Source organism: Kryptolebias marmoratus, linkage group LG24, assembly GCF_001649575.2.
Source record: "Kryptolebias marmoratus isolate JLee-2015 linkage group LG24, ASM164957v2, whole genome shotgun sequence".
NCBI lineage: Eukaryota > Metazoa > Chordata > Actinopteri > Cyprinodontiformes > Rivulidae > Kryptolebias > Kryptolebias marmoratus.
In genome coordinates, this window is record NC_051453.1 from 10,574,578 (window position 1) to 10,594,158 (window position 19,581).

Here is a 19,581-nt window from a genome sequence, read left to right on the forward strand (position 1 = left end):
CACAACATTAACCCCCTATATTCTGTCTTTTTAACATATATCATGACTACTTTTCTAAATTTAAAAAACAGTAAACTATATTTGGCTTGAAATACAAACTGCTGGAAATATTTCAATGAATGAATCCAACTTAGGCTGCAGATAAACCACTTAAAGTGTTAAATTTAGTTCAGACATTAATAGTTTTGCATACAGATGTATGTTTAGACGGCTCAAGATCTATCTTCTCTGTTTCACTTCTTCACAAAACCACGAAATTCAGTTTAGAATAGCTGTTTAAAGCAATAGTTCAAATCATTTTTAAGTGGGCTTTTGTGGACAAGTTATTAATATCTTGCCTGTTGTGGATGGAGCTTAGAGCAGCCTCAGATTGGAGAAATAGAGTTTGATTCTGACAGAACTGATATATTAAAGGTGCTCATTATATTTTATAAATGATGACAAATGGTGCAGTTTGAAAGAGTTCACTTCAGTCGTTGTCCAGATTTACTGATCTGAAGTTCTGAAATGTGGGTCCACACTCAGTGTAAACAACGCACTCGGCTGAATCCACCAAAATCCAGCTTGAGTCACTTGATTAACCTTCATCAGGCTGTACAGGTAAACAAATATGGCGGAACTTAACAAGTGGGGAATCTAGAAGAAGACGTTTAGGTGGAAATAAAAGAGTGAATCTGCAGCTAAAAGTGAAAGAAAATAAGAAAGATCAAGTAAGATAAGTGTCAGTAATGAGTATCGAGGATCAAGAGCAACATAAAGACAGAGCTCAATATTCAAGCACGTGTGGAAAACCTTTGCTGCACCAATAAATTGAATGTCTGACCCATTTTCAGTCACTTCGGCTGTTTCTGGAGGTAAACAAACAAACGTGGTGGCCTGGCAGCTGTTCACAAACTGTGCTTACCAATTTTTTATTAATGGACACATTAATCATAATTATGAGAATAATATTGTGCAGATTAGGTTTATTACGATGTATTTTTGTGTGTGTGTTTGTTTGTCCGGTCATCGTGAGTTTACAGTGAGAACATTTCTGGGGAAATCAGAAGGAGTGGATTCCTGCCGTCTAAAAACAACTCCAGTCTCCAACATTTCACAATGACTCATACGAATGCTATTTTATAAACATTTACATCACCTTAAATTTGCTATCACAAGGTTATTCTGGCAGAAATATTATTATATTCCTGCCAGGAGCGCTCCTGCTGTAATTTGTGCAAAAAAAGTAATTAAAGTGTAGGTTAGTCCTGAGTCCACTTGGCTCAGGCTGGTGAAAGAGCTATCCACAACAGGTAAAATATTGATCGTTTATAACGTGACTGCAGAACCCCAGCTCCACAGATCTGAACTATCATCTGAAATAGTTTCTGCATTCAACAATAAAACAAGGATGTTGTGTTCCCTGTAATACTGTTCAGCATTTTGGTGCTTTGTTTTGTTTTTTTATTGTGAAAAAAAGAGGAATCTGATCAAACATGAAAGAAGTGAGGCCGCATGCTTCAAAAGCTACGTGACAATCAGGAGGAACCTGTGCTTTGTACAATTATCTGCCCCTGTCAGGTCGTTCAGAGTGACTTGTTTCTCACATGTAAAGTCGCACCTTTTGGTTTCTGTTGAGGCTCAGCTGACGGCCTGCAGCAGAAACCCACAATCAACATGTTGGCCATCATTTCTAGGACAGCGCGCCTGATTTAGGGGTTGCGGTGATCGCCTGATGCCAGAACGAGACAATGAAAAGTGCTGCTTGTTTCGCCAGCGAATCTGACAGATGCTGCGCGTAGATAAAAACCAGATCACAGACGCCGTCACACATCTGAGCTCGAGGCAAACATCAAAACAACTGTCAGATCCTCTCTGATCGAACAGCCCGGACGCCAAGGCTTGAAACGTCGCTGACGCATGTTTCGTGCTACGTGAACTTTTGGTACAGACAGAAAAACGGCTCCTTTTTAAAAATATCATCACAGGTTTCTGCATGCGCGTGTTTCTCACACACAGGCCTAAAAGTGACTCACTTCACTTTGAGACAAACTTTCACCTGACAGACTGCAACCGTCCCCCACCTCCCACCTCAATCAGGTCCAAATGCTGAACATTCAATTACTGCATGGGAGCAGAGACTCAAATACTGAGACCTCAGGGGGGGCCACGTCCCATCCTGAGGCCTCCACTGCATCAGAACCCCCCCCCAGAACTTCTGACCCTGGAGCCAAACGTGAAAGCGGATTACCTCTCTTGAAGGACCACCTCTTCATCCAGAGTTTGGAGAAGGACGGCCAGGAGTGATTGAGAGGCGAGTCGGCCATGGGAGCGGCGCAGGGAGGAGGCCGGCTCGAACGGGAGCTCGCTCACGACTGGGAGCCGGGGGCACCCGGCGGCGAAGAGGGGAGGGAGGAAGAGGAGGGAGGAAGAGGGGAGGCAGGAGGCTTAGAGAGCTGCTGGTTGGGGCTTTACCTCCAGCACGAGAGGAACAACATACAGTAGGAGGGGTGAGTGAGTCAAAAAGGACAAACTGATTCATAAAGAAAGCATATTCGTTGATGAGGTTCAACTGCTTTTTTTTGTTTTGTTTTGTTTTAGCCTTTGAACCCGACTGTGGGTTTGTTTCTCTGTCGTGTTAGCAAAATATCTCATGAACCACCGTACAGATTTTACTGAAACTCTCAGAGAGTCATCACTGGATGAACACCCGCAACTGGTTAAGTTCAGGTGTCAACCTGATGTAAGATGGCTACCACAGCTAGTCAACATTAACCAACATATAAACATATAAATGACTCAAACTAAGTTAATTTTACAAATACTGAGCTAAAACTTGGTGCAGGAGCAGCTGAGAGCCATTTTCACCACATACCGTACTTTAAGCATTTAATGGATCACACAAGAGCTTGCAAAATTGCATGAGATCTCATGTGAGCGCAAAATGTCTTTTACAAAATTTGACCAAAATGGCTATTTGTAACTCCGTCCCTTCTCAGCACAGGATTGTTTAAATTTTAGATTTGCCTTTCTTCAAGTAACCCTGCTTTTATTTGCTGGAAAATATTTGTGAAACTCTGACATCATGGAGATTGAATATGGTTGAAAACTTGAAAACCTCTTGTTTCACCTAACAAGAGGCCAGAAATTGTACTTTTTCAGCCTGGTTTCGAAATGTGAAACAGACTCAAAAGAGAAGGAAGTGAATGTAATGAAAGCACAGAGAACAGTTGCTTTTTTTTTTTTTTCTTTCCCAACCTTGACTCAAAAACACAAACCAACAAGCATTCACTGACGGTTTAAATATTAAATGAAACTGATTAGAAGAGAAATAAACTGTACAAAGAGAGGACAATTTGGGTTCCTGCAACAGTTTGGCCCTTTGTGCAACCATTGTGCTTTTCATTGACGCACAACTAGTGCAAACTTCTTGCTTTTCCCCTGACGGGGAAGCAGAACAAAACCACAGAGAAGACAGGTTTAAATACATTCAAACAGAAATCACAACGAGCACAGACAACAGACAGCAGGCCCTCGGGATGAAGGACGGCTTTCTGCACAAGTTTCTGCTCAAAACACACCAGCACCTACTCACATCAGACGGTACCGCAGCCAGCAAAAGGATCGACACGTAAATCCTTCGCTTTGAATCCAAAAGCAAGGAGGGAAAGCCGCCTGAAGTCCTTCAGGGCTGACAGCGAGAACGGTCCTGTGGTCCTCAAACAGAGCCAACCAGCTGCTTCCTCTTTTTCTCATCCTGTGCAGCGGAGTGGCTCACACACACACACACACACGTAGTTTCACACAGCAGTGCTGCGGAGACACGAGCTGAGGCAGCTGACACACTTTATGACAGAGCAATCTGGGCTGGAAATGAGTGATGTATTGGCCGTAAAAGCCTCTGTGTTCACGCGCATCGCTGCCTTTTAGGACGTTCTGAAACATGTTCACATTATGATGCTTTGAGCTTCGTTCAGCAGAGGAACTAACTGAGATCACAGCCTCTGAGGTTCCCAAAAACAATTTCACAGTTTTCCACTTTTGTCTCAGTGCCTTGGAAATGGCCCGGAGGAGACGGCGGCGTTCACATCTGCCTTCTTCAGCATCTGTAGATTGGAGGGTGGACTGTGTTTACAGGCAGTGATCTGTGGAAGTGTTCCTGAGTTCATGCAGTGACGTCCAGAACAGTCTTTAAATCCTAGAGCATCTAATGTGAACTTTCAGCTTTGTTTCTCCAGATTCCTGACATCTCTTGATATTATAAACTCCAGTTGAGTCGACATTTAAAGTCTTCCCAACTTCTCACTGAGGAACATTATTCTGAATTTGTTCCACTACTTTTATGAACCTCTGCCCATCTTTACTTCTGACAGATTCAGCCTCTAAAATGCTCTTTTTAAACCCACTCCTCCTAATGACCTGTTGCCAATTAACTCATTAGCTGCTAAATGCTCCTCCAGCTGTTTCTCACTCATACCACATTTTTACAGCCTTTTGTTCCTCCTGTTCTGTCTTTTCTTAAATGTGTTGCTTCAGAACAATTCAACAGTGCCTTATTTCCATAAAACGGTACAACTTCCTATATGTTTACTATGTTACATGGTGAGTAAAATATGGGCTGTATTTAGGTTTTACACAACACCACATCATTTTTGGAATCAAGGTTGTAGTGTGAATATAGCTAATTTACTACATTTGACTTAAATGAGGCAATAAATGTGCATCCGTTTACATTTCCTTTGCAGCTGTTTAGGAAAATGTGGGTTTAATGTCGACCCAGTTCTGAGCGGGTCGACAAGAAGAGTAAAGACAACATTTAATTAAACTCCTCTTAAGATGCCTCTGAACGATCAGATTTAATCACTTTAACCTTTTTTCCCCTATTTTACTTATTTCCTTTTACTAAATGCATGATTTGGTGGATGTAAAAGGTAATTCCCAGGACTTAAAGTTGCACAAAAACAAACAAACAAAAAAAAGAACTTCGTACCAATTCGTTTTATATGATCTGATCATTTTAAAATCACGTTTGTAGGAAAAAAATGGTACTTATAAAAAAAATCTACCTCTAGTGAAACAGAGCAAAAAGACACATATTCTCCTTTTTTTTTCCATAATTTTAATATAAACAGTTAATTGTAGAATAATTTACACAGCAATATTTGTATTCTCATCATTGCAATATTTTCTTTACATGTCACTACTCTCCTTTGAAAACATAGAAAAAATAAATCGTCGAGCGCTCTTTTAGGCATGGCACATCTGTTTGATCCTGGAAAATCTGATTGATTTCTGTCCACGTTTGGGAGAGTTAATTCACCGAGTTGATATCTGTGGTAGATGAAGATAATGGCACATTTGGATCCAGGGTGTGTGTGTAAAGCCATTTTTGTGGGGGTTTCCACCGCACACACACACACACATATATGCACCTGCTGAGTGCTCAACATCTCATCGTAATGTAGACACGATATTAACCCCCGAATGAACACATGAAGGGGGGATCCTGTGGGACTAAACACAGAACCCTGGGGGCCGCCTATGTGCATCCAGAGACTTGAAGACAGGAGGAGGAGGAGGAAGAGGAGCGATCAGACACACACTCAACTCTACTGATTTGAACAACAAGCAGCACAGGAGACGAGACGGAGATGAATATAATTCAAAATAAAAATAAAAAAACTGGAGGAGACCACCGATCGACCCCGAGATTCAGGAAGAGGCAAAGAACCCAACTTGTTCTTTATGGAGGCGTTTTATTTCTACAATATGCTTCATTAGATGGATAGTTTTTTAACTTTTATTCTGTGGGACACTTGGATGAGATGTTTGATGAATAAAAATGAGGTTGAACACATTTAGAGTTAAAACATCCGCCTGTTTCCACTCTCTGCGATGTCATGAAGACCGGACACATGATATTAAATTCATAAAGTAAAAAACAAAATCTACACATCTATTTTTCCCTCACAACAGTGGTTCATGTGAACTGAAATTGCAAAATTTTGGAAACAGCTGGCAGCTGCCTACAGAAACAGCCGAGGTGACTGAAAAAGGGGCAACAATGGAAGAGCAGTTTGGGATCGAGAAGTATAAATAAAATATGAGATGTTTATATGTATTTTCACTCTGATCTGACGAGTAAAGTGTGCTGATAGAAGAGCTTTGTTTACATTGAGTGCATACCCGCACTTCTGGAGCAAACTCTTTCAAACTGCACCGTCTGAAAGAGTTCAGGATAATCTTTGCCTGCGACCGATTTTCATACTTTGGGTCGAGTACCTTAAAGTGTTTCCATTCGACAGACTGAGCTGCTCCCAGGCCACTCTTCAGATTATATAAGTAGATAGAAATATGCGTGAGTCCTCTTCCACAGAGTCCAGCAACTTTCAACTTTGTCACCAGATATCACGTAGCGATTATGAACCCAGCTCCTTTTAAAGACGTGTCGTTTAAAAAAAACACCCAAAGTGACTGAGTTGGAGTCTGAGAGTCGTGTTACCTCCTTTCTTTCTGATCCTCGACCATAAAGCATTCAAACCTATTCAAGCCTAAGTTTAACAGAATTCCACTGGAGTTTCACCTCCTCGGAGCTCCGGTTTCCTCTTCCCCTCCTTCAGAAGGATGCGCAGTGGTCTTTTCCAGTTTTTTTTTTTTTTTTTAAATCGATTTATTTTTTTCCCCCCCTTTAATCAACACATTTACAAACCATCTGTTCGGAAACAGTCTGTGTGTGACAGTAGAAAAGGCTTTGCGGGTGACGTGTGGCTGACATTCAGAGATTAGGAGCAAACGCAGCACATTTGAGGCCACATACTGTTTAATATGTCGTCTTATAACACGGCCCTCGGACCGGAGCGGTGCCGTCGACAGCTTCTGGGTTTTTTTGTTTCGTCTTTCCTGCGTGGTGTCATTTAAAAAAAACAAGAAAAAGAAAATCACAATTATCTCAAATTTAGAAAAAGCTATATACACATTGATAACAATGATAAATTCATAATGTACAGGAAGTAGTAAAACTTTACAGTCAGGAAAAAAAAAGTAATTGTATTTGTCCTCCCTATTTGGGCTAAAAAAATAGAAATCAACATCTCTAAAATGTAATACTTTTCTTTAAAATAAAGCAATAATACATGGTTGTTCTCACCCTGCGCAGAGTTCAACAAGGTTTCCTTAAAACCAAGTGAGTTTCTTTTTGTTTTTTTCCAGGGTCAAAATGCTATTTACAAGTTTTAGGAGCTTATTAATCATTTCATTCATCTTTTTTTTTAAATTATGCTACAAACGAATGCATCTCAACAACAATCTGTAACCACCTGTCACTAACTGTGGGGGTTCCTGCGTGTGCTTTTTTTTTTTTTTTTTTTTGGGGGGGGGGGGGTCGCTGATGAGAGGCAGAGATCGGTAAGCATCGAATTATCAAGCCTTTTTTTTGTTTGTTTGTTTGTTTTTGTTTTTTTCCTCCATGCACAAAGCAAGCCAGAGTTCAGCAGAGTGGACACACAAGTTCAACAGTTTCTCTTTTTCTTTTGTTTTTGTTTTTTTTCTGTAAAAATCATCAGTCAGAAAATCCCAAATCACAGTCATTTCTCTCTTTTTTTTGTTGTTTGCACTTACAGCTAAAAAAAAAAAAAAAAGAACAATACATAAAGACGTGTGTTTTTTATTTCAGCTTTGGAGGTGATTGGTTGGAGACGTGCCAGTCTGAGGGGAAGAGACGGGGGACAGTTCAGGACCGGACGGGAGGGGTCAGGAGCGCCATTTAGTCTCAACAAGGCACTGTGTGGGTTATAGGAGGGGAGAGGAAGGGGGGGTCCTGTTTGTTTTGACACCCCTGACCTGCAATGCTCCCGTCCGGCCACTAGAGGGCAGTCAGAACCACATCACATCTGAGCCACAGAGAAGAGGATTCCTGATTATCTTCAATACAGTTTTTCTGTTTGTTTTTTTTGTTTTGTTTTTAAATGAAAACTTGCGCTTCAGTCAGAGTGGATAAAAGGCAGGTCGCTCTTCTTCCTCCTCGTCCTCTTCATCCTCAAAACACAACGCATCAGGCCGCCTCCCTGAGACGAAAAGTTACAATCTAGATTTTCGTGTTTAAGAATTCGTTTATGGCACACAGGATTGTCCCAGTCCTTTGCAGAGGGGCAGAGAAGGTCCTCCCTCCTTCAAAACGTGCTTTTAAATTTTCTAACCCAGCCCACGCGTGTCCTGATCAACAAACCCAACCCACGGCGTGGACAGAAAATAAAGGTCATCTATTGATATTCACAGTAGAAAAGAAAAGTAAAAATTAAAATACACAAAACACAATCAGAACAGAGAAACCGACAACAACGAGAGGAGGTGTGGGATCTGATTTGTGGGATTTACAAAAGGTCCATGACTGACTGAGCTTCAATAGCTTTGGCTGCACAGACACCGTCCAATCACTGCAGAGACGCAGCCCGGAGGTAAACTGCTGCTTCTGGGGCTAAATAAACTGTTTATGGAGCCAATTCACTTCCAGACTGATGCTGTTCTTTTTTGTTTAAAGTGCTACAGCTAAGAGAGAGAGAGAGAGAGAACGCTTTAACACCAAAAATAAGCTGCAAAAATCCAAACATTTCACATCAAAATGGTCTTGAATTGAATTCCAAACAGTATTGATTTATTAGAGTTCTTTTGGAGCTTCCCTGTGACACAAGAAAAAAAAAAAAAAAATTTAAAAAAAGAGGCGGGGGAAAGGATTTAACACACCACAGCGGGAGGGGGATAAGAAACAATGATAAAATGATATTCTCTGCTATGAAGGAGGCGACGGGGATGATTGAGGCTCTTCGAACTGATTCCTCCATTTGCACTGAGGTAGACTCTGGCCAAACAAAAAGACGAAGACAATCACTGACTCACTAACAAGAAAGGGGCGCTCCCTGCTGCTCGCCACGGGTTACTACACCTGGAGACTAAAACTCTGCCTCTTCTTTAAACCTCGACCACAAAACAACAATCCTAAAGAAATAAATAGGCGTGTGGGTATCGACTTGATTAACATGTTGCATATTTGTGTGGGCGAAGCCACGGATCAGGAACGTAGATTCAAACGAGAAACTCACCTTCACATCTATGTCACAGATTATTTCCAAAATAAACTGGACTTCCTCAGAGTACTTGCAAAAATCTGAACTCTAACCTCAACGTGCCTAAAACCTGACAACAAGCTGCAACAACAACAAAAAAAGGACACCTTTTGGCAAATATCTGAAACCTTTCAGTTCTTCTGCGATGTAATGAAATCAAACCAAGCAGTTCTTGTTCTCGTGTGTTACACAAGTTACTGTAAGTATCCTGGAAGTGGCTGCGGGTTTGAAAAGGCACAGGTAAAACTATGGAGGCTGCTTCTCCGATATCTCTGACTTGAGTCTGTTTGCTGCCCGCAGACGGCGGCCAACACTTTGGCTTTTCTGGAAATGTTCGCCTGGAATTGGCAACCTCACTGTCCAAAGAAGAAACAGGGGAAGTTAAACTGTCGGTCAGCTGATGAATGACCTGACAAATGACTGTCTGTGTGCTCTGAATGAGAGGGATCCCGTTAAAGATATGAGCAGATGGAGCGAAAAAGTCAAGACCTTCAGCAGCCACTGACTAAAAACAGAAAAGGAAAGCGTTAGGGTGTGAAGATAGTTAAAACCAGGAGTTTGGACTAAATTTGACACTGTGCTCTGACCGCTGGATGTGATAGCAGAGAGAATAACAGGATTAACTCGTGGTCCCCACCGCTTCCTCCGACGCACCGATGAAGATGTGAACCATCAACCACTGCACCTGCACAAGGTTTGTAAAATTCACAACACCAACGAGCCAACTGGGATCACAAACACACCAAATCCAGCATCATCTGACCAGAGAAGGACAGCGGATTAAAAACTACGACCCGGAAAAATGCCTTGTTTCCCTTTAGAAAGCTTTTTTTTTTGCTTCAAATCACTAATTTTTGTTGGTTGCTCTGTTTTTGCAGCAGGGACGTTGCCTCCAAATACTGTGAGCGTGAACAGGGTTTGCGTAAAATCGAAAACGACAAGGGACCCGAAGAGGTTTTTTCTGATCCAGGAACAAGCGGGAAGCTGGGGGAGGGGTCCGAGACGCAGAGAGCGCCGACGCTGGATTAGTGTGATTTCTGGGGCTATGAAACAAACAAACAAAAAAAAAAAAAACTGAAAGAAAACCTGATCAAATAAAACACTAATAAAGCCTCTAATGAAAAATATTACAAATATGAACAACAGTATTTACAAAAACATCAAAGTCGTACAGTATATTATATGTGACATATTGGTTGGGAAGCACCAATATTTCACATATACTGTTTATATTATATAAATTTATATATTTCTACTAAAATATATCAAAGCAGCAGCTATTGGTCAGTCTGACGAACTCTTTTTGTCCAATTTTAAACTTTAAATATCCTTCAGCCACATAGTGAGGACAGAAATAATAATAAAAAGGAGGGGAAGAAAAGGATAAAGCCAATAAATTAAAACTATTCACCAAATACCAGATGAACCTGTGTGTAGTTTGGAATTCTGCAGAACCAAAAAAAAAAAAAAAGCACAAAAACAAAACCATTCCTCTGGGAATAGATGTTTGTTCTGAGAGTTGAGTCTTTGCAAGTCATTGGATTTAAGTAGAAAAGGAAACGAGTTTGAGCGCAGAGAGACATGATTCTTTCTTTATAGGCCACATATAAAAAGGCCACTATCTGAATAAAAAGATTTCATTCGGAGAAACCAACAAAAAAAAATAAAAATAAAAATAAAGAAAAAATATATCACAGAAATGTGGAAATGCAGATTGGTGGGAGAGAAAAGGAGGAGACGAGTCTGAGCAGCCTTCCTGGTTGGCTATAAAGTCTGTTGTGTTCACAGTTTTTGTTTTTTTATTCCCCTCCCCCCCACTTTTTGTTTTCTATCACACGAAGTCCTGGAAACGTGGCCATCTATCACCACAGATCCTGCTAATATAAAGTCTGATGTGTCGTGGAGCAAGTTTTAAAAAAGTGTTTGCATCCCTTGCTTGCCCGTGTTCGGCAGCCATGAGGAAGAAAATTAAAAATCCTGAGATTTGTGTCTTTTTTTTTTTTGTTTTGTTTTTCTCTGAGAACAATAAAATCATTAGAAACACGAAGGAGACGGAGAAAAAAAATGGACTGGAAGAGAGAAAGAAGGAGGGAGGGTGGCAAAGGTGAAACGAGTCACTTTAAGAAACAGGAAATGTTAGGAAGGGCTGGATCTGGGCAACGATAAGATTCTTCCGTTTTTCTTGCCACCGTTCATGTGTGTGTAGGGAACGTGCTCCTCGTAGTTCCCCCTCAGGGCCACCGAGGGCCCGCTGTCCCTGCCTAAGCTCTCCTCTCTCTGGGAATAAGAGGAAGGGTCCAGGGGGATGCTTTCCATGTTGTCCAGGTCCAGGTCGAAGTCCTCCGTCTCGGGGACTTTGTTCTCCTCGCTGTAGAAGAAGGAGACCTCCTGGAAGGACGGGTGCAGGTCGTCCCGCAGCATCTCGATGATCTCGAGGAACGTCGGGCGCATCTTGGGATTGTACTGCCAGCTCATCTGCATCAGGTTGTGGCTGGAAATGTCCAGAAAAAGAGAAAAAAAACAAAGGAATCAAAGGTTTTATCTGGTCTTATTATTACTGCGATATCAACCATATGGATTGTTCTGCAGCTTTAAGGACATATTAGTGATCAAAGTGTATTTTATACAAGTTATTCATTTAAAATAACAACTATGATAGTGTGCGATCAGGTAAGTCCTGCAGCCTGATGCTCCCTCTCTTGGGGAAATTCCTGATGGTAAAAGGAAAAAAAAAACAAAAATCTGGTTTGTATTTACATCCTCTCAGGACAGTTATCTGGTCGGTCCAGGTATCCTCCATCCATGACGAACTTCAGGACCTGCTCGTTGGATAAACCCTGGTAAGGCTGCTCTGCTAGAGTGCTGATCTCCCACAGTACAACTCCAAAAGACCTACATACACACAGACAAAGAAATGTGGTGACATGTTACCGGTGTTCAGTCGGGATAATAAAGTCTTCACAGCCGGTTGCTGAGTTGTGACCTACCAGCAGTCAGAGTGGGCCGTGAAGACTCCGTCCTTCAGGGACTCTGGAGCCATCCACCTGACAGGAAGTAGACCCTTCCCTCCTTTACGGTAGTAGTCCGTCTCGTAAATGTCCCGAGTCATACCGAAGTCTGACAGTGGGTGAGACAAAGAGTGAGTCACGAGCCACCGCAACACCCGAGCTGTGTGTGGGGGACACAAACGTCTGTACCTCCGATCTTGACGGTAAAATCCTCGGCCACCATGCAGTTTCTGGCTGCCAGGTCTCTGTGGACGAACTTCTTGGCGTTGAGGTAGGCCATGCCGTCTGCGATTTCTGCTGCCATCTGGAGCATGTCCTTCAGAGTGGGAGGTGGACTGCCCGTCGGGTTGTTCTGCAAACCCCATGCAGAAAATGTATTTAAATCATATTGGGCTTTTCTGGATTGATTTCCTTTATTCAGGTTGAGTAGGTAACGAACAGAAAGCCCCACCTCAGAGTCTGGCCTCAGGCTCCGCAGGTAGCTCTTCAGGTCACCGTGGATCATCAGCTCCATCACGACCAGGGTGGGCTGACCTTTGGACACGACCCCCAACAGGCGCACCTGCGAAACAAAGAGAAACGAACAATGAGACTAACATTCTTTGAAGGAATCCGTATCGCCACAGCCTTTCATTCAAGAGTTTAGAGCCATTTTCGTGCTATTCCATGAAACTCATCTGACCCCAGGTTTTTTTTTTTGATAATTGTTTCAAATCTTCTATGTTCACAGGACTTCATTCCTAATATGCTGGGACAAATATATAAGCCCAATGAAAATTACATTGTGCGAAAACAATAAAGTACATTGCTACACTCAGTAACTTTCAAGTGTGTTACATATAAATGCTCTGTAGGACCTGCGTGACACCAACACTGTTTACTATTCAGGCACATCAATAAATCAGCGCTCCAAAAATGTGGATTCTCCTCTCTCCACATGGTAAATAATAAAACTGTCCTATCTCAACATGAGTTTGTACAGCTGACGGCACTTTAATTGGTGCTTAGTAGGTCATGTAATGAAGCTGTAATGGCAGTCACAATCGCTCGCCGAGTGTGAACATTTGTTTTGGAGTCAAACTGTGTGTCAATATGGCAGCTTCAACACAACAAGCGAGTCATGATTCTCTGAGTCACTCGCAGCTTTCAGCAGAGATGATAAAAAGCTGTAACGCGCTGCAACTGAGAGCTGCCTCGGCGTGTTGGAGGTTATTGCTGAAGCTGGGTTTTTATGGATGCAGTTCGAAGAGGGTTATTCGTACCACGTGGTGACAGCTGAAGGCCTTCATGACCGAAGCTTCGTTGAGGAACTCGATCCTCTCTCGCAGGCTGGCCGATTCATTGACCGTCTTGATGGCGACGCGAGTCTCCGGCTCTCCTTTGACGATGTCTTGAGCGATTCCTTCGTAGACCATGCCGAAGGAGCCCTGGCCCAGCTCTCTGAGCAGCGTGATCTTATCCCGAGGCACCTCCCACTCATCAGGAACGTACACTACAAAAAACAAACACAAGAAACTAAAATCTACCATCTACAAATAAAGCAAAACTGGTAACACACCATCATCTTAGGTTTTGTATCATAATGTTCTTACTGTCGCTGGCGCTGAAGTATTCAGGGTTTGGTGAGGTGATGAGATCTCCGAGCGGACCCTCAATTTGTCTGCAACACAACCACAACGTAACTGAGATGTTGCAAACTAATCAAAGACACTTGAATCCATTTGTCTTTTTGCACGCTTCAGAAAACTACTGGACTCAGTATTCAGGTTGATCTCATAACTCACTTCTTCCTGATGATGTAAAACACACCACTGGCTGCAATCAGCAGCAGGACAAAGCAGATGACCGGACCGATCACAATCCAAACCAAACCTGGATCAGCTGCAGGAAACAAACACTTCAGTTAGAGACAAACCAGCTATGTCTGATAAAAGATGAGAATTATTTGCAGCTTCCAGTTAAATAACTCCAAATATTAAAAAAAGAAACATTAAAAGTCAAGTTAAGTTAGAGACAGAGGCTGTAGTCTTACAGTTGGGCATGAAGAAGTACACTGTTTCTGTAAAAGAGCCATTTCCTGCCAAGGAGGTAGCCCGGACCCTCACGCTGTAGTTTCCATGGTGAACGAGGTGCAGCTTCGTCCCACCTGCCCTGCTGTATGCCGGCCGCGATACACAAGACGTGTGGACCTGGACAAAACAAGGACAAAAATACAGCTCTGCGTCAGTAATAAGGAGGAAAAAATAACAAGAAAACACTCACTGTGTGGTGTTAAACTGAGCTGCTTTACCCAACTAGAATAAAAAAATGTTTAACAGAATGTGAGCAAAGTGCAAGTTTGTGGCTACTGATATCATCCCAATATTTAACATTAGTATCACATGATTCTCTAATACTGCATCACCCTGACTAAGATCCAGATCCATGTGGTGGAAAAGAACTGAGGTCCTCCAAAGAGTTGTTTTTTTTTTTATTCTTGAGGACATTCCTGCAATACAATCAACTACAGAATAAAATGTTGCTTTTCCATTCCACACAGTCTGTGCAATGTGAGATTCAGTGACCAAAGACAAAGAATAAAAAGTATTTCTGCCTCAAACGTTCAGCTGACGGCAACTCTGTAAACCTGAAACCCCTAGAGCTACAGGGAAAGTGTGCAGAAAGTATAAACCTCAAGGAGAATTAAGTAAATAGTTTGATATTTTGACTGATTTCACTGTGTTTTGTACTCAAGTTATGTTGTATAATTTACAGATACAGCAGCTATATAACAAAAAACCTGCAATACACCATTTTATTATTCACGACCCTGACCTGGAAGGACAATAAGAAGCCTTAAAGTCTTGTTAAGTTTTGCTTCTAATTAGAGTAAGAAGTTTAATAAAGAAAATGTAAAACGTTGTTTTAAAAAAAGTCCAGATCGATATGTTTGGGCTGCAGGGTGTGTGTGCAGAGACCGAAGTTTTTTTTTTTCAGTGCAGTGCAGCAAAGCTGTCGCCTGAGATGCGACTCCATCGCCGCCACTGCATTGGAGCCTTCCCTCCTGCTTCTGTCACCATGGCAACAGAGCTGCTGCTGGCTCCTAAGGTCAGGCGGTGCAGCAATGAATAGCAATGAGAGAGGAATTCACACATTTACAGCAAGTAAACAACAACACAAAGCGGGTGCATAAAGACAATAGAATTTTAATAAGCAAACACACACACACACACACACAGAGTGGAAGATGTCAGCACACACAGAAGTAGCATAAGGAGGTTGTAAACAATTATTTCCTTTGGTAGTATATCGAGTAAATCAAACTATTTCAGATCAATCTCTACATTTTTTCCATCCCTTACAAAAGGTTTTCTGCTCTTCTTTTAGGTTGCTTTTTGCCTCCATCACCTCTGTCTCCTAAACTTTATTTTTCCTAAGTTTCATTCCCCGTATCCTCACCTTGCAAACCTTTGTTGTTTGTTCATATTTACCTCCGTGTCTCCGACCTTCCTGTAGAAGACCTCATAAAGGATGATCAGGCCATTAGGTGAGGGCGGTGCGTTCCACTTAATCAATACGGAGGGAGCCTCACCGGTCTGAACCTCGTGGGTCACAGGGCCGGGGATATCGTCCGCTTTTACTGCCAGGGAAAGAAAACCCACTTAATCGACCTGTTTTCAGTGGAGCTAACTTCATCTCTGAGGATGAGCTGTTCAGTGCTTTGTAGGAGCAAATGTGACCTATGCACAGATGGAGACTTTTCTTTCTCAAAAATACAACTATAATAAATGTTTGTGTGTGAAGCCTGCAGAGAGAGTTTCTGTCCTTTTACCTTCAGGCATGGTTCTGGCACTGACAAAAGTCGCCAGGCTGCAGCGTTTGGGGTCTTCGGGATGGTTGCAGGCGATGATCTCTATTTTATAACTGGTGAAATGTTGCAGGTTGGATATGACTGCTGACTCAGAGGTCACATTCAGCTCCACCTGCGCAGAAAGTTCAGTTTAAATCACATTATGGAACAAAATTAATGATTTAAACTATTGTAACTCCAGTAAGAAAAGTTTTGATTGACTTTACTATTTTTTTATTTTTCACTTTTCTAAACAACTTATTAACTCATACATAGACAATTAATATTTATGACAAATAACACACACAAATATTAAGTGTTTCAGACCTTGTCATTCTTGTCTTCATGTGTACTTGAGGCAGAAGTGGAGCCCAGGTGCAGGCTGGGTATTGTCGTAAATAAAACCGAAGACCCGGTGGGGCCGGGGTAGTCCACTGAGCGCCGATCACGAGTTAGTCTGAACAAAAACAGTGCAGCAGATTGAAAATAAAAAGTTAGCAAAAGTGACAGTATGGGACAGCTTTGTGTTTATTAAAGCTCTTCAGGTTAGAGACGCAGCAGGGAACTTCAGCGAGGACCTGAACTCACATCAACCTTTCTAGTGATCACTTTGACTCTATGTTTCTTCACAAATACCACCGACTGGCCTGCTGCAACTCTTTCCACCGTGTGGTGCCAGTGAGCAAAATCTAATTATCACAAAATAATGAGTCCCATCAGCTCAGAACACAGACAACAACACCTTAACTCTTTTTAAAAAATGATGTAGCGTTTGTAATCAGAACATTGGTTGCTGACCTTGATGTGGAGCTGGACTGATAAATAACCAAATCTCCTTTTGCTTGATGGACTGAAAAAAACACGAGGAGGGTTGTTTGTACCGAGACCTCGGCCGTTTCAGGATCATGGGTTCAAAATGCATCTGAGGAGTGTGTGAGTGTTTGTGTGTCTCCAAATTACAGTCTGCATGATTGCACTCCTGACTGGCATGAATGATAATGGGCACAGTAATGACTCCCCTAAGGAAGCAGACAGGAAGAGACTTTGTGTGTGTGTGTGTGTGTGTGTGTGGTTGCTGAAGAAAGGGTCACTGAAGCTCAGACACTGCACCTCCCGCTCTAAGACCACCGCCCCCCGACGCGGTGACCAGTACAAAACAACAAGGGTCGACAAAAAACACACATCCAGAAATCAGAGGTAGATTTGGTTGTTTGAGATGCACACGGTGTCTGGGACAAAAGGACAAAAATAGGAATGAGAAGCGAGATGCTTCTCCTGAAGTGGCTGCAACACATTTTCCATGTACATTGCCTTTTTAAAACTAGCAGAAGTTGTTCTAAAAGATGCCGACTGCAGAGCGGCCTTAGTTTTAGGGGCCACAACCTCCACGTGTCAAGTGACGCACAAGAAGCAGGTAATTCTGACTTAAATGATGGGTTTCAAGACAAAAATATATACAATTCATACTTCATATGTGAAGCGCTTTATTACAAATGGACAGAAAATTAAACTTAAACATTTTTTCCAGTTATAAATGTCAACTGATAATAAAATATGGCTTTATTAGATGAGCTCAGGGACACTTTTTAGCCTCAGGGTGAGCTACTGAAGTTCTTTACTGACTCTCCACTAACAGACCCGCCCTTCTCTGCCTCTGATTGGCTTAGATCCTGAATGTCTTACTCAGTCACTGCAGCTTTTTCATTCAAAATGTGGACAGGATGATGCTCCGTTCCAAGAAAAATATAGAATAAACTCTGTTCTGTGTTGATTGAAAATGGGACACAATTATAACGTCAAATACTATGCAAGATGATTTCATATTTCATATAAAGAAACCCTACCTGAGATTATTCCTACGTTAACATAAATGGTCAGAATAACATTCATTTTAGTAGCTGCAGCTGAATGTGAGAAGAAAGTTTTAGCTTCTTTAAAAATCTGTGGGAACTATTGACATGACGAACATGTCCGACTATCAAGCAGCCGGAAAAGAAGAAATTAAGACTTGAAGCCCTAAAACATGAGTGCAAATGTCAGCCAGAGATATCGGTGATGAACTGCATACCTTCTCTCAAACACTTCATTATGGAGGTAATTCTCAAAGGTTTTGCGGTACTCGATCTCCTGCTGCTCCTTCTCTATCTGGCTTTTTGTCAAGGGGCAGGTGCAACATTTGCCCTCCGAGGTGGAATCATCTGTGTGGTTCCACTTCTGCTCCTCCTCAATGTCCAGGTGGGTCGGGATACGAGACGGCGGCTTCATTCCTAGACACGAGAAATGGACATGAGGGGGAAATCCAGACAAAAGGAGCAGCCCGACTGGTTCCAAAGCACTCCTCAGATACCAACCTTGCAGGCAGTAATCAAATTTATAGAGGTCGCTGTCCTCTGGCTGCTGACGACAGATGACCCGGTAGTGGGTGATGTTGCCATTCGGGCTGTTTGGAGGCTTCCACTTCAGGATGATCTGAGAGGAAGAGTTGGAGGATGAGATGGGGTCCAGAGGTACGGAGGGGCCTGGAGGAGGAGAAAGAAAACAGTGAAACAACAATTGAATGAGAACATCCATCCATCTATCCATCCATCCATCTGTGTTTGTTTAACTTACTAAAAGCATTGGTGCGAACATAAATAATCTTGCTTTTGGCTCCATAAACTTGACGTTCATCTGGCGCAGACAGCTGGGTTTTGACCATGATGGCGTACTGGGTCCAGGGTTTCAACGGTCGGATCAAATACGCTGGGTCTTCTCCTTTCTTGTTATCCGTTCCGCGAGGCGGCGGGTCAACATCGACGATCACCCAGCTGTTGGAGCCACAGGCGTCCTGTCCATCAAACTCTGTCACGTTCCTGTACGGACTGCAGCCAACAAAAAGACGACAATCAGGGGATAAAAAACACAACAAAAACCATCAATTTTAATGGGGAAAGTATAAGCGTTCATATGTTTCTTATGCTGTTATTGTTGAGCCACCGATTTTAAAACAAGTATAAAAAGCAGCAACAAGCTGAAGCTTGGTCAGTAGATCTTATGATCGATCACTTTGATTTGCAGAAATCCAACTTACGCCTCTTTGTACAACACCATAAACCCTAGCAGGTCTCTGAAGTCTGTCGGCCAGAATGAGGTCCACCTCAGAATGATCATGTTATGTGAGGGCTTGACGGAGGTGAAATTCAGAGTCTTTGTTTCACCTAAAAGACAAAACAGGAAGTACTCAGAACATGTCTTTGTTAAAAAGCTAAAAAGATTTTTATTTCAACTTGGATGCGGTTCGAATTTGTTAAGAAAAACAGTTGTAATTTGTATTTAGTGTACAAATTTGTTGCATTTTAAGACGCATTGTAATATCGGCAAAGTATTCAGTTTTTTATTGCAACTAAAATATGTATACAGTACTTTAGGGGTGTAACGATATGCTTAAGTCACAAGTTTTCATTAACCTTAACGTATATGCTTAATGTATTTTAATTAATATGAGTAAAAGGGTGGATGTACAGGTGCTGGTCATAAAATTAGAATATCATGAAAAAGTAGATTGATTTCAGTAATTCCATTTAAAAAGTGAAACTTGTATATTATATTCATACATTACATACAAACTCATATATTTCAAATGTTTATTTAGTTTAATTTTGATGAT

The 19,581-nt window shown here is 41.9% G+C and overlaps 2 protein-coding genes across 3 annotated transcripts in view; both read right to left on the reverse strand.

Annotated features, from left to right (window-relative positions):
• arhgef18b (rho/rac guanine nucleotide exchange factor (GEF) 18b) overlaps positions 1 to 3,204 on the reverse strand; it is a 38,785-nt gene extending 35,581 nt beyond the window's left edge. Inside the window, exon 1 of one of the 2 annotated variants that reach the window (XM_017406992.3) lies at positions 2,231 to 3,204. In XM_017406992.3, coding sequence (XP_017262481.3) covers positions 2,231 to 2,306 — 76 coding nt within the window. In that variant the 5' untranslated portion in view covers positions 2,307 to 3,204. The remainder of the gene's footprint in view (positions 1 to 2,230) is intronic. The other variant, XM_017406993.3, reaches the window with a different exon arrangement.
• A 3,400-nt stretch (positions 3,205 to 6,604) lies between these two features.
• insrb (insulin receptor b) overlaps positions 6,605 to 19,581 on the reverse strand; it is a 66,438-nt gene continuing 53,461 nt past the window's right edge. The window contains exons 8-23 of the mRNA XM_017406994.3: positions 19,006 to 19,132; positions 18,546 to 18,796; positions 18,287 to 18,454; positions 18,004 to 18,202; positions 16,263 to 16,392; positions 15,918 to 16,068; positions 15,577 to 15,725; positions 14,139 to 14,295; positions 13,891 to 13,987; positions 13,699 to 13,766; positions 13,369 to 13,598; positions 12,558 to 12,668; positions 12,296 to 12,458; positions 12,086 to 12,215; positions 11,856 to 11,990; positions 6,605 to 11,589 (exon numbers count right to left, since the gene is read on the reverse strand). Coding sequence (XP_017262483.1) covers positions 11,235 to 11,589; positions 11,856 to 11,990; positions 12,086 to 12,215; positions 12,296 to 12,458; positions 12,558 to 12,668; positions 13,369 to 13,598; positions 13,699 to 13,766; positions 13,891 to 13,987; positions 14,139 to 14,295; positions 15,577 to 15,725; positions 15,918 to 16,068; positions 16,263 to 16,392; positions 18,004 to 18,202; positions 18,287 to 18,454; positions 18,546 to 18,796; positions 19,006 to 19,132 — 2,621 coding nt within the window. The 3' untranslated portion in view covers positions 6,605 to 11,234. The remainder of the gene's footprint in view (positions 11,590 to 11,855; positions 11,991 to 12,085; positions 12,216 to 12,295; positions 12,459 to 12,557; positions 12,669 to 13,368; positions 13,599 to 13,698; positions 13,767 to 13,890; positions 13,988 to 14,138; positions 14,296 to 15,576; positions 15,726 to 15,917; positions 16,069 to 16,262; positions 16,393 to 18,003; positions 18,203 to 18,286; positions 18,455 to 18,545; positions 18,797 to 19,005; positions 19,133 to 19,581) is intronic.